General features: G+C 50.0%; 7 protein-coding genes across 7 annotated transcripts; 2 read left to right on the top strand and 5 right to left on the bottom strand.

Annotated features, from left to right (window-relative positions):
- Window positions 1-9: 9 nt before the first annotated feature.
- On the top strand, window positions 10-687 carry NCS57_01216000 (uncharacterized protein; the record flags this gene model as incomplete). The annotated part of the gene is made up of 4 exons (XM_053061839.1): window positions 10-127; window positions 183-234; window positions 292-475; window positions 529-687. 4 exons carry the CDS (start codon window positions 10-12, stop codon window positions 685-687), a joined length of 513 nt encoding a protein of 170 aa, XP_052908367.1.
- Window positions 688-1,278: 591 nt separating this feature from the next.
- On the bottom strand, window positions 1,279-3,559 carry NCS57_01216100 (HET domain-containing protein; the record flags this gene model as incomplete). The annotated part of the gene is made up of 3 exons (XM_053061840.1): window positions 1,279-2,083; window positions 2,149-2,905; window positions 2,959-3,559. The coding sequence occupies 3 exons, from the start codon at window positions 3,557-3,559 to the stop codon at window positions 1,279-1,281; spliced, it is 2,163 nt and encodes a 720-aa protein (XP_052908368.1).
- Window positions 3,560-5,029: 1,470 nt separating this feature from the next.
- On the top strand, window positions 5,030-7,071 carry NCS57_01216200 (Amidase; the record flags this gene model as incomplete). The annotated part of the gene is made up of 4 exons (XM_053061841.1): window positions 5,030-5,112; window positions 5,168-5,245; window positions 5,293-5,906; window positions 5,954-7,071. The coding sequence occupies exons 1-4, from the start codon at window positions 5,057-5,059 to the stop codon at window positions 7,069-7,071; spliced, it is 1,866 nt and encodes a 621-aa protein (XP_052908369.1). The 5' UTR covers window positions 5,030-5,056.
- Window positions 7,072-7,273: 202 nt separating this feature from the next.
- NCS57_01216300 (HET domain-containing protein) lies at window positions 7,274-8,740 on the bottom strand (the record flags this gene model as incomplete). The annotated part of the gene is made up of 1 exon (XM_053061842.1): window positions 7,274-8,740. The coding sequence occupies one exon, from the start codon at window positions 8,738-8,740 to the stop codon at window positions 7,274-7,276; it is 1,467 nt and encodes a 488-aa protein (XP_052908370.1).
- A 1,027-nt stretch (window positions 8,741-9,767) lies between these two features.
- NCS57_01216400 (uncharacterized protein) lies at window positions 9,768-10,652 on the bottom strand (the record flags this gene model as incomplete). The annotated part of the gene is made up of 2 exons (XM_053061843.1): window positions 9,768-10,263; window positions 10,315-10,652. The coding sequence occupies 2 exons, from the start codon at window positions 10,650-10,652 to the stop codon at window positions 9,768-9,770; spliced, it is 834 nt and encodes a 277-aa protein (XP_052908371.1).
- A 1,898-nt stretch (window positions 10,653-12,550) lies between these two features.
- NCS57_01216500 (uncharacterized protein) lies at window positions 12,551-13,311 on the bottom strand (the record flags this gene model as incomplete). Its single annotated transcript, XM_053061844.1, has 2 exons — window positions 12,551-12,873; window positions 13,130-13,311. Coding segments are annotated over 2 exons (183 nt in total). The 3' UTR covers window positions 12,551-12,872.
- Window positions 13,312-13,629: 318 nt separating this feature from the next.
- Window positions 13,630-15,378, bottom strand: NCS57_01216600 (HET domain-containing protein; the record flags this gene model as incomplete). Its single annotated transcript, XM_053061845.1, has 1 exon — window positions 13,630-15,378. One exon carries the CDS (start codon window positions 15,376-15,378, stop codon window positions 13,630-13,632), a length of 1,749 nt encoding a protein of 582 aa, XP_052908373.1.
- Between the last annotated feature and the right edge of the window lie 354 nt (window positions 15,379-15,732).

Below are 15,732 nucleotides of genomic sequence, written 5' to 3' on the forward strand. Positions count from 1 at the left end.
CCACTCACCATGTCGGAACCACTTAGCAAGACTGACGAAGATCTCCTGGCTATGACTTCCGAAAGTCAAGGCCATCGCCACGCTGCTCGATCTTCTTATCCTGGGGTTTACGACATTAATGACTTGGGTAAGACCTCCGATCAAATTGACCTGAAGATCTGACTGGTAATGCTCGTGGGTAGAAATTGAGGGTACCGAGCTTGATGTCGCTGTCGAGACCCAAGCAACAGGATGGTGTGTCACACACTTTGTAATATCATCCATCTATATTTGATTCTCACATCCTGCCAGGAAAATCAACAAGTCTTCGGCGACAGTCGAGGATCCGGCCATTCTTAAGCTTCATCTGACCAAACCCCCAGTCAAAAGGGTCGACTTGCATTTCCCCCTGGGCGAGGAGGTTACGGCCAGAAACTTGAAGGGAGTGACTATCAAGGACGCACTCGACGCTATTCACAAGGCCTACAAGAAAAGGGTATAATACTCTTTCCACCAAAATATTCGCCGGGTTACTGACACACGGAGTAGTCAGATGATGAGCTCGACAAGCCTTACTTGGCTGGCTTCGAGTGGGATAAGGAGGAATCCTGGACGCGGTTGGTTGTTCATCTACAAGCCCAACCCGCCACTCATGTATTTGGAGGCGGGAAGAAGAAGAAGCGGAGAGACGACGAGGACGATTATTGAAGAAGGATGCATGAGTCGTATTGTTGACGACAATCATTCTGTCAAAACGGTCGACACTGCACTTTTTGCATGTAGGCTTATCACTGCTATCCATTTTGTTTGAAACAGCATCTTAACTGTCAAGTCTGTTGTTCCGTGATATTTGACCATCTGCTATGGATAAAGGGAAAGAGACGATTTCCTACCTCTAGAATCCAACAGGTTGAAGGCTCTCACCAGTAGACTCAATCTTCTCTTGGGGTTGATAGGAGAACGCGCTATCTGGGGTCTACCGGAAGGCAGTTTCCACCATGACCTTGCATAATTGATGCCGAACGCAAATTGAGCCTGTGCGAGAAAGACCAGAGGCTGGATGTAAGTGGCACCTGCAGTCGACGGTAGAGGCAGAAGTGATTGTGATTGGGAGCTGTTTTTTGGGGTATAGAAATGAACAAAGTCAATAGATGCTGCATATTGTTATTATAGAGTGGAATGAGGATGTTTTGTATGGTACAGGGATTAAGACTATCGCCGAATGTGTTCATGCTCAATCGGATAATCGCATTTGAAAGCCAATGATCCTGAGATGAGGTTGATGACGTGTGTGCAGAATCATGCCACCCAAACCAGTCCTTGCTCATCGCGCACTAAAGATTCTTCTCTAATGATGCCCACCCCGAGCCTTTGATATGTCTTGTAAACGTGCCTCCCGTCTCTATATGTAGGCGTGATAAGCATAATCGTAGTAAAGCTTCTCTGAGCTAGCTCGCCACTCCTCAGATCACGTTCCTTTTCAGTGTCGATCCGACCAACACGGATACAGAGCAAGTCGATGCCAGCCTTCTTGTATTCACCATCGTATCTGAGCCACCCAAGGAAGTTGTCCCCAGCTATTATCTTGCAGTTAGAGTTGCCGTCAGGCTCGATGATGCAGCTGCCAGAAACTTGGTACAGTGGAGCGATAAGCAAGAAGCCTGCCTCTCTAATGGGGGCGAGTTGTCCGGCATTGGTAAGTTTGATGTCCTCATCTTCCTTTTCAGCGCAGTCGAATTGGATTGAACCTGAAAAGGAACCTGGCAAGAAACCATAGTTTACGGCTCCTTCGTAAGCCATCCAAGACCACGACGGCACATTTTCCTCTGGAAAGTCAACCGCCTTCATTTTCTTGTCACTCGAGCGATGCCAGAAGAGGCTGTTGTAGAACGACGAGATGAGAATCCCGTACAAACTTGCCGTCTCGTATGACTCTGCCAATCTAGACTCAAGACCAAGAATGCCCGCAGGGCGATCCCTGCAGTCTGTGATATCCAGGGTCGAGTATTGGGAAAAGCAGTTCTCGAATAAAGAGTCCTCCTTTTGATAAGATTCCCCAGTTTCAAACAATTGCAACTGAAGTTTTTGTAGCGGATTCTCTGACCTGTTATACGCTAGTTTAGTATTTTGTCACGACTCAGCAGCCCGAACTTGGCCGGGAGTACTTACCAATGCTCGGGGCCCATGGCTTCACACCAGACATTGGAGCCACACTCAAGATATGTCTGTTCTGTCGTAAAATGAATAGTTCGACGTGATAGAACTCTTTCCTGAAACACCCATGCCCGTTTATTCAACGGGCCTTGAGCTACGTCCTTGTCGAAATCATTTTCCGATTCCTTGATGTAAACAGACAGTGCAGAGTTTGAATCAGGATCCGTGAGTTTGACAGAGCTTCCGGTTGACCTATCAAGGAAGCCCTGGTTGCAGTTCTTCGCTGAAGTGGCAGCAAGCGTACAGTGAGCGTACGCAAAGACGTTCTCCATCCTTGCCGACTCATGGCGCCAGTCGCCCGCATTGCGCTGGATGATACAGAGCGAGTCTATCCAAAGGTACTTGACTCCAAGATTCCAAGTAGTAATGACAGCGTGCTGAAAGGTTTTCGGCAACTCAGAGTATGGAATGTCGTTGAGCCGCTCGTGGAAGTTATCTGCGGTTGTACAGAACGTATCGATACCGCCCCAGCGATGAGACAAGGCGATGTATCGCGGCGAGCTGAACTGGAACTCTTCCGTCTTAATGAGTCGCAATTTGAAATGATCTTCGGAATGAGTGATGTGAATCAACCGAGATGGCAAATAATATGGACGGAGCTCGCGGCCGCTGGCGCTTGATTCATCCAGCCATTTTTGGAGCAGGCGAAAATACTCTTTACTTCCCGTCAGATGGAGGATGGCGAAGGGCGCTTGCTCGCTCTGCTGCGAGCCTGCACTATCGTATTAGTTTCCATAGCGCTCGAAGGGGAGTTATTCGGTGTACCTGTTCGAACAACCAGTCTTGGTGACAAGATGCCATCCGCTGGTTTCACAGACAGACAGATTTTGTTGTCTTGGGAGGGGGTACTTTTCTTAATATGTCGAAATATCATGCGGCAGAGGCGGCACGAGTTGACATCCAAATGCGAGGCCTTGTCGCATAGCTTGTAGCTTTGCCCTGACAGGAACAGCTTTCCAACAGGAATATTGGCACACTGTTCACACAATGCCTCCTTCACGGATTCCTCGTGTTCAGCCACGACAATCGACGCATCAGGAAGCTTGCGGGGGTAGGAGTATTCCTGAGTCGAGCAAGGTGGCAGACTTTGCCAAATTCCGTCTGGTTTTATCGGCAGAATACCACTGGTACCAATGTCGTCTGGTTCGTCTTGGTAGTATAGCTCGCTTCTAGGACCCCAGAATTCGGCGTCTGGGCGTGCTTTCTTCCTTTCTGCAACTCTCCACGCTCCCAGCCGGTGTCGGTACTCGATGGATTTCCTTGTAGGCTCCCATACATAGACCTCGAGGTCCGAGAGCCTCCTGTCGCGCAGGATGGCATCAAGATCACTTGGATCTTGAATGTCGAGAGGGGCAATGTGGCCCATTTTTAAGCCGGACGTTGAGAAATCGCCTGCAACAGATGAATGACACGAAGAAGAGTTGGATGTCAGAAACTACGAAAAATCAAGGAATAAGACCATTCAACAGATGTTATTACAAGTAAGACTCAGCCTAACCTTGAGGCTGTTGCTACACAACGACGATCTACTCCATGGTGATATCTTGGTGGGCCAACGATGCAGTTACACGTGTACTGCACTAGGAAACTGGATAATCTGAGGGGCAGTGCAGTGAGACGATCACACCTCGCTTACGGCTGCATCATTTAGCAATTCAGCCGCTTTTAGGGTCCTCCAGGGCGAGGCATTTTCGCATTACATAGGCCTGATTATAATACTATCAAGCAAAGGGGAGCGAGACCTTCGCCTTTGCCTAGGGAGAAGGCGCAGCAAGCACCTTAGATCTGACGTACACGCAACTCTATCCTGTCACTACTAATACCACTCGACAAAACGTACGCTTCTTTGCTCCGACCTGCTAATTTTGCCAGCACCTCTACCTCCTTGCCCTTCATACCCTCGCCACCCGCTACTCGGATGATGTCCTACGTCTCCGGAAAGACCATTTACGAGACGGCTTACCAAGCATCGCCCAAGAGGGAAGATTCGGTGCGATGCGCAAAGAGCACCATGGTGAGAGCAGCCACTACAAAGTGCGCTGCTATGATGGCCATGACCACGGCAAAACCCGTTCACTCTTGAGGGATGAGGACTTCTTGGGTGTTCATAGTTGTGATCTGGTGAGTGGGGTCGAAGATGGGAAGCCAGTCGTAGTACAATACCTGGTTTTCTATGTCTGATATGAGTTAGGTGATACCCTATACCGTTCTGTTGTCTCATTTATTTCTTGACCGGGGTGCTGGTTGAGATGACTTGGAGTTTCGGGTAAACAGTAAAAGTCCGATTTAGCACGGCTTCTAAGTCAGATAGAGGGCTCATGCATGCTGGTAGCTCCAGAAATCGAAAAAAGGAAGTCGGAGCTCGAAAGGATCCTGTTAATTTTAGCTCTCCCCACTACGAACAGACAACTGGTGATAATATCGTGAGGCTGGATGGGGAGACCTTGAAGGACATTTAAGCAGGGTCATATGAATCAGATAGTAAGCGAGCGGCCACCAGCTTTCGACAGATGCCTCGATAAACATGCCAATGAGCCTAATACGAGAGGTCAGTACAGTTTAAGTGAAAAATGTCTAGTACAAATTTAGATAGGAGCTTTCTGCATCATTACATCACGGCCAGGTATCAAGATGCGACGTCGCATAACGTTCGTCTTTGTAAGACAAATGACTGCATATTTTTGTCACTTTTCCAACGGCCGAGGCTCAATTGATCCATGCACATGCAGATCACGCGTTTAAGACGTCAATCGGCATCCGCGGCTGCCGTATTCTCCGTCTCCGAGAATAAAACCAACACACTCACCACTCGACAATTTGACACGTAACTGACTACTTCAACACCAGGTATTGTATCGCCATCATGAGCAAAGAGCCAGAGGAGAGGAGGTTTTTCAACTATCCCGAGCCAAAGAAAGGGTACAGTGCACGCTGTCCCCCGCCATCGTGGTCTTGCAGCTGACGTTGCTGCTAGGCCAAATGTTCAATATGCCGTCGAAAGGAGGCCCAATCCCGTCCTCACCGGGCCGTTTCTTGTTGTCGCTGCCTTCTTGTGAGTCTTCTGACCTAGCTCCATCAACATTGACTCATATTTCCAAGGATGGAATGGATCCGGTTCATCCGTGAGATGGCTTGGCACAATGCTGGCTTTTCCGATCTCCGCAAGATCTTACCCGACCTCATGAATATTGAGCCACGTTATGATCCTACCATTGTTCCGCTGCCTATTTCACAGTCGGAAGTTGAGGCTGGCGGTGAAAGGGTTCCCCTATCAGCCACCGAAGGCCTCTCGCAGTCGCAGAAGTCTCTCAAGCTGTACTCGGTGGCCGATTATCGTGCCAAGTACCTCACTGGAGAGCTGACCCCTACCGATGTGGTCAGAGCCATCCTACCTCTTATCCGTCGCGATGGCGGCCAACCGGGCAAGCACTCCATCGCTTGGAGGGAAATACAGGTGGAGAGAATTCTCAAGGCAGCCGAAGAGTCCACTCAGCGGTATAAGAATAAGCAGCCTATTGGTCCCCTGGACGGCATTCCATCAAGTATTAAGGATGACTACGACTATGACGGATATGCGACGAGTCTTGGATCCATCAATGATTATTCTGAAGAGGCTGCCGACGGGGCATCATCGACAAGCTGGGCTGTCCGTAAACTGGAGGAATCGGGTGCCATTATCATTGGTAAACTACATATGCATGAGTATGGTCTGGGTAAGTCGAACCGTTCTCTACTTTATAACTATCATTGACGAGAACAGACACCACCGGAAATAACCCACACCATGGCACGCCTCCTAACCCATTTAACCCCGGCTATTACACTGGTGGGAGCTCCTCTGGCCCAGCCTATGCTGTTAGCAGCGGAATCATCCCTCTTGCTCTTGGAAGCGATGGTGGCGGCAGCATCCGTATTCCAGCGTCGTTCTGCTCAGTATTTGGACTCAAGCCAACCCACAACCGTATTACATGCTGGCCTGGTCCGAACCACTCTCCAACTTGTGCAGTACAGGGTCCTCTCGCCATCGATATGGAATCTCTAGTGGCTGCCTACGAGACGATTGCAGAGCCGCACTCGTCAACTCAATATCCTCCTTTAAACCTTCAGCCATCACCACCTGTGACAAAGGTCCTCGGTATTTATGAAGCATGGTTCTCCCGCGCAAAACCCAGCGTACAGAAATTGGTCCGTGGCCTTGTCGACTCGCTAGTTGCTCAGTATGGCTACACTGTTATTCCTATCGAGATCCCTTTTGCCGCCGAAGGCCAGATGGCTCACGCTCTCACTGTTCTAACTGACGCCTCGACGTTACTTGTTGATACTGGGACCATTACTCCTGCTAACAAGATTCTCCTGTCCCTGGGTCGCACCACTCCGTCTACAGACTATCTTTTGGCGCAGAAGCTGCGAAACCTTATCATGGAGCACCTTGCGTACCTCTGGAAGCAATACCCCGGAATGATGATTATCACACCAACAACATCTTGCGCAGGCTGGCCTGTCAAGTCTGGTCAATCAGAGTTATCGTACGGCCTCAACGACGGAAGCCGCACCCTGGAAAGCATGGAATACGTCTGGTTGGCCAATTTCTGTGGTCTTCCTGCATTGAACGTGCCTGCGGGCTACGTAGTTCCAGATGGCAGCAAGGGGGCTGGAGAAATCGCTACCAAGGATACTGAAGGAATGGTGCCCGTCGGGCTCATGGCAACGGGCGAGTGGTGCAGCGAAGATGCTTTACTGCGGTTCGGCTTTGATGCTGAAGCTGCGGGCCAGGATCGACGGTGCAAGCCTCCCATCTGGGAGGACATTATCTCGAGAGCTCAGACGGAGGCTAAGACCAATGAGGCTGTTGGGAATGGCGTCAATGGAGATTTATGAGGACAATGATAGTCAAGAAATTGTAGAGACAGTACTAAACTAGCTACAGCAAGAGGAATGAAAGAGAGAAACAGCCCTTGGCCTCCTGTCAATTCCCAGCTATTCTTGGCCAATTATTCGGCCTCTTGTAACCGATGTTTCGCTGCAGAAAAGTAAATCAGTGACTTCATCTGAAAATGCATCTTCCTTTGCCATTGAACACTTAAACAATCACCAACCTCTCTCGCTGGATTGAATCAAGCCACGTGCAAGTGATATCAAGGTTTGGTAGAGAGCCAATCCTCTCATACTCCTCAGACACTGGACGCCTCTGCACCAAAATACCCCTTACCATCGCCTCTTCTTGAGGTTCTTGGGGATCAATGTCCGCAATAGAGATGATCACAGCCTTGTAGTCCTCCTCGCGAAATGATGCCTCATCAATCTCCAGCTCGCCACCCTTGCGGAGGTTGGATCGGCCGAATGCTCTAGAATTCTCAACGAAGGTCAAGAGAAGTCTTTGTTTGCCATTCTTAATTGGGAATATGCGTGATGCAGAAAGATACGGGTTTTCCCCATCCAGGCACTCGTCGTATTTGCACCGCCCTATGGATCTGAACCCAAAACCATCCGTCTGAACCACTTGTCGGCTGCGTATCAGCGGTATCATGCGGCCCTCCACCACAAGTCGACCGCTCTTGACCTCTCCGAAAGGGTAGCCAGGGCTTAAAGGACATACCTCGCAGCTCACAACTCTTAGGTCCGTACGCCATATCCTGTCCCCACCTGATTCATATATCCCGGCAAAGGTGATGGGGCTGTCTGTAGTTGCCCATGACCATGAGGGCGCCCGGTAAATATGCACGTGTGGTACGTATGATGATGACACGGATTTCCACATTAAGCCCCGGGGAAGGTCCATCTCCCACAGTCCTGCGAGATACGTGGGCGATGCGTTTTCTTGGGCAAGCTTGTGGCTCAAAGCTTTTGCTATCGCTGACATGGCGGGTAGTTTGTCCGAGGAGAACGTCAAAGCTCGTCGAGAGTAAGTAGAAACAAGCTCATAATATTCGTCCATTACTTTGAATAAATCCATGGAGATCCTAGGGTCGTAAGGAGGAGTAGGAGAGTGTAGGATTGGGTCTATCGTCTTGGTCGTCCTAAACAGCACATCGTGGACATGAACATGAGACAATTTAGACGCGCGAATGTTTTGAGGGCATTTCCAGTATATCCCTTTCTCTCCGTAAATCAGGCACCTCGGTGCCAGAGCCTGCTCTTGAAACGTCCAGCCACGAGTGGCCAGGGGACTCTGCGACCACATCTGTTTGAATGACTCCCGTGGGAAAAAGCATCTCACAGATGCTATGATGGTGGTATAATCCTCAGGGTCAGAAAAGACTTTAAGCTGAGCATCTTTTGGGTGTGAAATAGAAGGCTCTTTGTTGAGGATTCCTTCGTTGCTGTTCTTGGACGCTGCAGCGAAGAGGCCCAGGGTGGAGTCGCGAAATACGGGCCCCATGTTGCTCGACTCTTGCTCCCAATCGTCCCGAGAGTCTTGAATAATACATAACGAGTCAATCCATAGATACTGGATGCCCAGGTTTCGTGTGATGGTGATGGCGTCTCGAAAGGTGGCTGGCAGTGACGAGTAGGAAATTGAGTTCTGGAACCTATTCAAGTTGCCCATTTCCAGCACTGGTTCGATTTTGCCCCCCCAACAATGACTCAATGCAACGTACTTGGCCCTTGTTCCTTGAGAGCAAAAGATGCGCACTTCGTCATTCTGGGCATCCGCTGGCAGGGTTCCAACGTCGATAACTCGGGTAGGGAGCACTGGAGTTTCGTTTGGCCAGCAACCTGGATGGGTCTTCTCACAACGACGAAGCCACTGATTGACTGTGGCAAAATTGGATGCTGAGTCGAGGACTTGATTCTCTACAGTATAGTCGACCGAAAACGGACTTAGCTGAGGAATGCAATCTAGATCGTGATTCCTTGTTAGCCTGGAGGCATAGTTGATGGTTATGGACAGCACTGATACCTTCTTTGGATATTAATCTAACTCTCACTTCCGCGAAGCCATCTGGGTCCTTGACGCCTGTCTCCCCTACCCTGAAGATGATGGCTTGAAGCACTTCGGGCGGTCCAGGGAATTCGGCATTCCCATGTTGCATCTCTATCCATACCTTCACATCTGACCGTTTAAGATTTCTGGCTTTCTCGTAGAGAGTCCGCCGCCGAAAGTCTCCAAGAGCCAGCCGGCACAGATCGCAACCGGCAATCGCCGCAGCTTCGAGGTCGCTGAAGGAATTGTGATGCTTGTAATACGCCAGCCCTCGTTTGGCTCTTTGACGTGCGAGTGCAACAAGCAACTCGATGGTCAACTTGGAGCAATAAACACATGGATTTGACATGGTGAAAAGAGTGATTGAAAGTGCTCATTTGGTTGAAAATGGCAAAATTCTCAGCGTCTGGTCAAAATCCCCGCCATCTGTCATCCGCAGCAGGCAGCCACACGCCGTGGCTTGGGATATCATGTTCCTATTGGCCTCCAAGCCTATGAGTTGGCACTCAGCCTCGAACCGCCACTTCTCAGAAGAGAGACATGTGAGTACTGTTTGAATGTGTTTCGTCCAAGGCATCCATTCCCATAGCCATCGCTCCGATTCAAGCGCGAGCTCTTTTAGATTCTATCAATATCTACACTTGAATGCTTACATCCGGTTGTTAATCTCTTCAAACACCCGAGCGGCATCCGCAAATCCCTTCTCCTTGGCCAAGTCAAGGGGAGATTTACCACCCTCGTTCTTCACGTTGGGATCCGCTCCCCTACCAACCAAAAACTCAACCTTGTCCATGTTTCCAGTCTCAACTGCGCAGTGAAGTGCCGTGCCGCAACAGCAACCAACCCACGTACATGAAAATTCCCACTGGTATGGGAACGTGAGCTTGTTGATGGGAACACCAATCTCGTCGAGGAGATAGGTCATGGTGTCGATTTGAAGATCCCCTTCCCTGTGAGTAGCCTCATGAAGCGCATTTGTCTCCTTAAAGTCGACTCCGTATTCTCGAAGCAGTCGCATGACAGCAGGTGAAGCCGCTTTTCCTGCCAAGTGTGGGATGTCATAGCTATCATCGACATACGTGGCTTTGGGATTGGCACCAAGTTCTAGTAGCCCACGAACGCATTCTTTCTTATGTATGAGTCGCCTGTATATCACTGTTAGCACAATGATAGGCCTGTTATCCGAGGAAGCGTACCCCAAGAGAGGAGGTTCAGAATCACTGCTGAGGTAGCCGTCAATCCACCATCCGCAGTCCATATGAACCTTGATAACCCCCCAATGACAGCGGCGAGCAGCTCTCACGAGGACGTCGGTTTGGAACATCATGCCCATGTTGAGCAGGTATCCAATTACCTCAGAGTTGCCTTCGTTGGCCATCTCTCTAGCCACAGAGACGAACTCGCGGTGAATAATTTTCGGCCATCGAAGGACTATCCTTCCAGGTGGTCTCAGCTCCTCATCCTTCAACATGTGCCATCGCTCAAGCTCCTGCCGCAGGCGTGGCATGTCTCTGTCTCTTGCGGCGTCGAGCATTTTGGCATGAATCTCTTTCTCCCTGACAGTGGGCGCTGGGTCAAGTGGTACATGAAACATGTTGCTGCAGTGCGGATTTCGACTGGATGTGTGCTCGGGGGTTGCAGGCATGCTAGTGCATGCCGTATTTCAACAATGAGACTGCTTTTCGGTTGAGCCAAATTGTGCGAAGTGCTGACGGGAAAAGAAATATTGCTTGCTGCTGACTTGGAGAAATTCGCCAGTGGCTATATGTCACGTGCTGTCATGGTCTCTCAATCTGGTGATGTGTTGAAAAGCCCATGGCTTTTCTTCAAGTAATGCATCCGTGAAAACACCCAACTTGGTATTGAATAGTTAGCTATTACTTTAGTATCGGGAAGGATTTGTCGACGCAGTGAGGGCCGTGAGTGTTTGGTGTAGGGATTGCCTGCTGATTTATTCCGTACATAGTTAGGTCAGAACTGAATCTCAGCCTGATCCTGAAAACCGCAACACCTTGCTCTTGACATCATCCACTGCAGCGGCCGCCGAACCCCCCTATGCGTCCCCTGTATTTACGCTGATACGTAGTGCATATCCATTCACTCCCCGCTCCGATCACATTCATAGCAGCCAAGTTCATAATAGGTTCCAGCAGTTATGCCTGGCGTGGGTGGAAGGAAGAACCCGCTGTCATCCATTTTCTGACCAAAGAGGAAGCAGATCGGGTAGGGGGGGCTCTCGCGGGGATCATAGAGCTCCACGTAAAGTGACACGCAGCCTTGTGTCTCTGCGCACAACTCAACGCAAGTCTCCAGGCTTGCCGGACGAGTCAGGAGGACGAGGTTTAGTAGGTGTCCTGAGCGCTGGACAACCTTCTCACAGACTGTGCCGTCCGGAGCCGTAGCAGCGGGCGTGTAGGCTGGGCATGGGAGGGTTGAAGTAGGTTCCGGAGACGACGACGTGCTTGATGGTTTGCAGGCGCTGGCATTGGCCAGTGAAAAAGCCAATGCTAGGAGAGGAACGGCGAGAAGTTTGAGCGAAGGCATTCTTGAAAAAAAAGGCTTCAAGGTTGGGTAGAAAAGTAATGCGGTAATTATTGGTGCCGGTGCAAACTGTCGCGACGCGTTGGCACGACGCAAGATGGAGTTCTTATAGTTGATAGATACCCCTGCGTAGATACCGAAATGAGAATTGTGGTTTATTACGGGTTAGTCGAGCTGGGTCTTTATTAAAGACTATTTGCTTGGCGCCGTGCTGACCCAACTCGAAAAGGCAAGGCGAAGAAGAGCTATTGACGCCACGCCTGACGCTTCCAATAATTCACATCCAAATTGCCTGAGTCCCCACCACTCAGCACCTGTCAACCTGGCCTGGGTGAGCTATTCTTGTCTTTTTTTCTTCGGCTCCGGCCACGCTGGCCTGGGACCGCTGTCAGGGGTTGGAGGCTCAGATTTAGATGCTCGGCTGTGTGAGCCGTGTTTCTATTCCTTGCCTGGATCGCACGGAGGAATCTTTGGTCTCGTTGTGAGTTGATACATTATCTCTTGAGGAATGAAGACGGCTAGGGCGGTTTTCAATGTGCCTTTATATAGCATTAACGGCCAAGAGTCCACTATGGAGATTTTCACAAGTGCTATTCCCAAGGTTGCATGGGTCGTCTTATATTTCCCGTCCGGAATTGTCTTTGGTCGCTTACATGTGTCCAGGGTATCCTGGTGTCGCACGGCACGCTATGCAAATGTCTAATGGCAGTCTGAAAGTGTGAGAAAATGGGGGGGGGTCGTGAGACGAGCATGATGAAACTTTAAAGGGATTTTATTATAGAATAGCTAGGAATTGTCCGAGGCCCTCCTTCAACAGAAGACGCATTGTGTTCTCAGAATCCTTATTTTTATTGCACTATGGCCAGCTGCTCAATTCTACTACGACGAGACTCAAGAGCTCAAATACCCCCACGATCTTCCCATCCCAAACATCTCCCTGACACCCTCGCCCTTCAAGCTAGAACACTCGATATACTTGTCGGCACTATTCATCCGCTTCATTTGCTCGCCTATATCCGGAGTCACAAATTCGACTCTCCCATCTTCATATCCCCTGTCGTGCCAGTCCTTTCTTATTTTAACCAGGATGATGGGGACAAGTGGGTGGAAGTGGTCGATCTCTGGCAACCACTACACACAAAGTGATCAGTATCTAGTCGGGCGAGATTGATCGGATTTGAAGACTCACAGCCAAACTTACCCTCTCTTGAATTCTGTCGAGTGAATCCATTGAGTCGATCCCAAAACAGACGACAAATACGTCTAGTTTCGCTCATTTTAGTGGCTCTAGGTGGCTATATTCAGAGACTCCGGTCGTTTACTACAACTCCAGCTGCACCGTCGTACTTAGACCATTCTTGCCGGCTACATAACACCCGTAGGTCCCGGGCACTTGTTCGAAGGGTACGGTCTCGAAGTTTCAGTCAGCCATCAATCTTATGAGGCTTTGCGGCCCCGGCCAGCACATACCAGTTGGGGAAAGCTCCCAGACAAAGCCGCGCGGAGGAGTGAAGTCTTTCCGCAGCAATCCTGTATTTCCTCGTCGGGCCACTGATGGGTGTTCCGTTCACCGCCTTTTTGAGGTTGGTAATGGCGTTGAAATGGCCGAGGTATTGGACATGCTTTCTCACGGTATCATTCTCGGTAGGCATGATTCACTGAACGATGCATATTTCGCCGTCCAGGGTTGGGCTTAAATAATGAAAGGAAGCCTGGGCGGCGATTGAAAGTAGTAAAGAGATCAGCTCATGGAGGGGAACCAGAACCATAAGCCGGACCTTAATTCGCCCGTCAAGAAAAAAAAAAAACTCGCGAGAATCAGTATAATCTCTCGCTTCTTAAACTAGCCACATGTATCGAAACTTCTTCAACCGACTCTTACATAAATGTGAGACCAAGGTTAGACCCTCCTACTTATAACGGTCAAGCGATGTTCTGTTGCTACTTGTTAACGTAGACCAAAGTTCGCCTTAGATGAGTACAAAGCTCTCGGGCGAGTCGACATCGCAGCCACTTCCACGGCGAGGAAAAGCATATGTGAACATATCCCTGTCCTTTAGTTTCCTCACCACTCCCATCGCGATGATAGCTGGACCTAGAAAGCTGAAGCGTCCTGCTTCTGTATCCGGCCGCAAGATGAAAGGCATTTCGGCACCAGACGCATGAATCATGATATCTCCCTCTCGCACCAGATGCGACACAAATACTAGGCAGCGATGTTGAGATACATTGTACTCTTCGATGACATTGCTGTTCCTGGGTTCCAAGGCTGCCCAATTGTACGAGCAGCGCTTCTCAAGAATCTTGTATACCTCTTCGATGCCTTTGTTGCCCTGGTTATCGGGCATCCACCAGTCATGGCTCGAATAGCAGCTCTCCAGTCCTACCCCTGAAGAGTAAGATCCCAAAATCTCGGACTTGAACTCCCGGTGCATTCCGCCTTTCCATGGACTCTCTGTTGAGGTGATAACTCCAATCCGTGCTCCCTCGAGACGCAAAAGCCCATCTTCGTCATATGCCTGCACTGGAGGCGCTGTATAGGGCATGTCAAAGTGGAATACGCCGAATCGAAGCATCAAGCGGGTAACGTTTTGGCGCAGATCGATAGCCCAGGATGGCAAGTCCTGTTCGATGGCGTCTCTGTCGTAGAAGATCTGGAGACTGGCAAGAGTCTGGCTGATGTTGATTGTGTGCTTCTGGAAGCTTTCGAACACTGCCGAAACCGATTTTGAGTAATCAATCTCCGGGAACCCTTCTGTAACGTCGTAGGCCTCCTTGGTCATCTCTGCAATGATTCCGAGGACAGCAAAGACCTTGTCCTGTGGTAAAGTCGCTTCATATAGACTGCTTCGCATAATCATCCTGAACCAGGCTTGATGAAATCCGCCGTCCTCAGTGTACATGTCGCTCTCGCAATGCTGTTTGAAGAAGACGTATGCTCTCCTCGCGCTCAAGGCTCGTTCTCGAGGGTCGCGATGGGGTCTGAACGTATCCCGAATCTCATCCATGTCTGGAAGCAGGTGATCCATGACAAACTGAAAGTCTTCGAAAGAACATTCCTGGCTTCCACAGGCCACGTGGACTTTGTGAGCCGCATGTATCTCTTGTCGGGTCCAAGTCCGCTGGAACCATGGCTTGGTCTCGATGAGCTCGGTCGCTGCTCTGCGTGCTCTTGGGTCCTCGACCCCTCCACGAATGCCACCCATACCCTCCCTGCCGTAGGTCTTGATCAGACTGAAGAGATATTCGTCATCATTAGTCGCTTGACCCAGCCAGACAACGACCCTGTACGCCTTGAGATAGATGCTGAACATCATCCCCACCTGGCCTGCTTTCTCAACTAGGTCGTTTTGATTGATGCAGATAGCATCTGTCCACAACACTCGAGGTCGTTCCGGGAGCCGAAGCTGTCTCAACGCCGCGAAGAGATTTGCAGAGATCCAGAATGGTAGCCCATTTACCAAGATTCTCTTGGTTGGCTCGGGATCCCCCCAAGTGTACGACAATGCCTCGTACCCAGCCTTCTTGGAGCTTCCTGCAACTGTTGCGCCTGATTTCTTCTTGAGTTCCACTGTGAACAAGTCGCATTCGATCTCGACATTGGAGTCGGTCGCAGAATGAACTCGAAGCGCTCTTGTCTGTTGAGGGCCCAGTGGTTGATATACCTGGCGCTGTGCCTCAATCTCGCCTTGACGCTGGGCTGGATCCATGTTGGGCATTGTCATATCGGAAGGGGATTTTAGCTCACCCCAGGCTTGCGGTCAAACTTGAGCGTCTGGGAACGATGTTAAGGGGAGAAGAGAGGAGGTTATGAGCTTTCAGATCACCTCTGGTTCGACTTTGGCTGTCAGCCCCCACTGGAATCGGCACAATAGAACACCGAGCCCTAGAAGTTAGATACTAACAGTGTGGCTAACAGACAGACCATCAGACTAGTAGCCAGGCTAGTGCAGGGGAAAAAGTGGCGCAGGGATCGTGGTGAAGCGGTTGTGGTGCGCGTGCAAGCCGGGCTGTCTCACAACTAAGGTCCTTTCTATGAGGATGATTCCATGGCACATAGATTACTCGAAATG

Source organism: Fusarium keratoplasticum, chromosome 10, assembly GCF_025433545.1.
Source record: "Fusarium keratoplasticum isolate Fu6.1 chromosome 10, whole genome shotgun sequence".
Classification (NCBI taxonomy): Eukaryota; Fungi; Ascomycota; class Sordariomycetes; order Hypocreales; family Nectriaceae; genus Fusarium; species Fusarium keratoplasticum.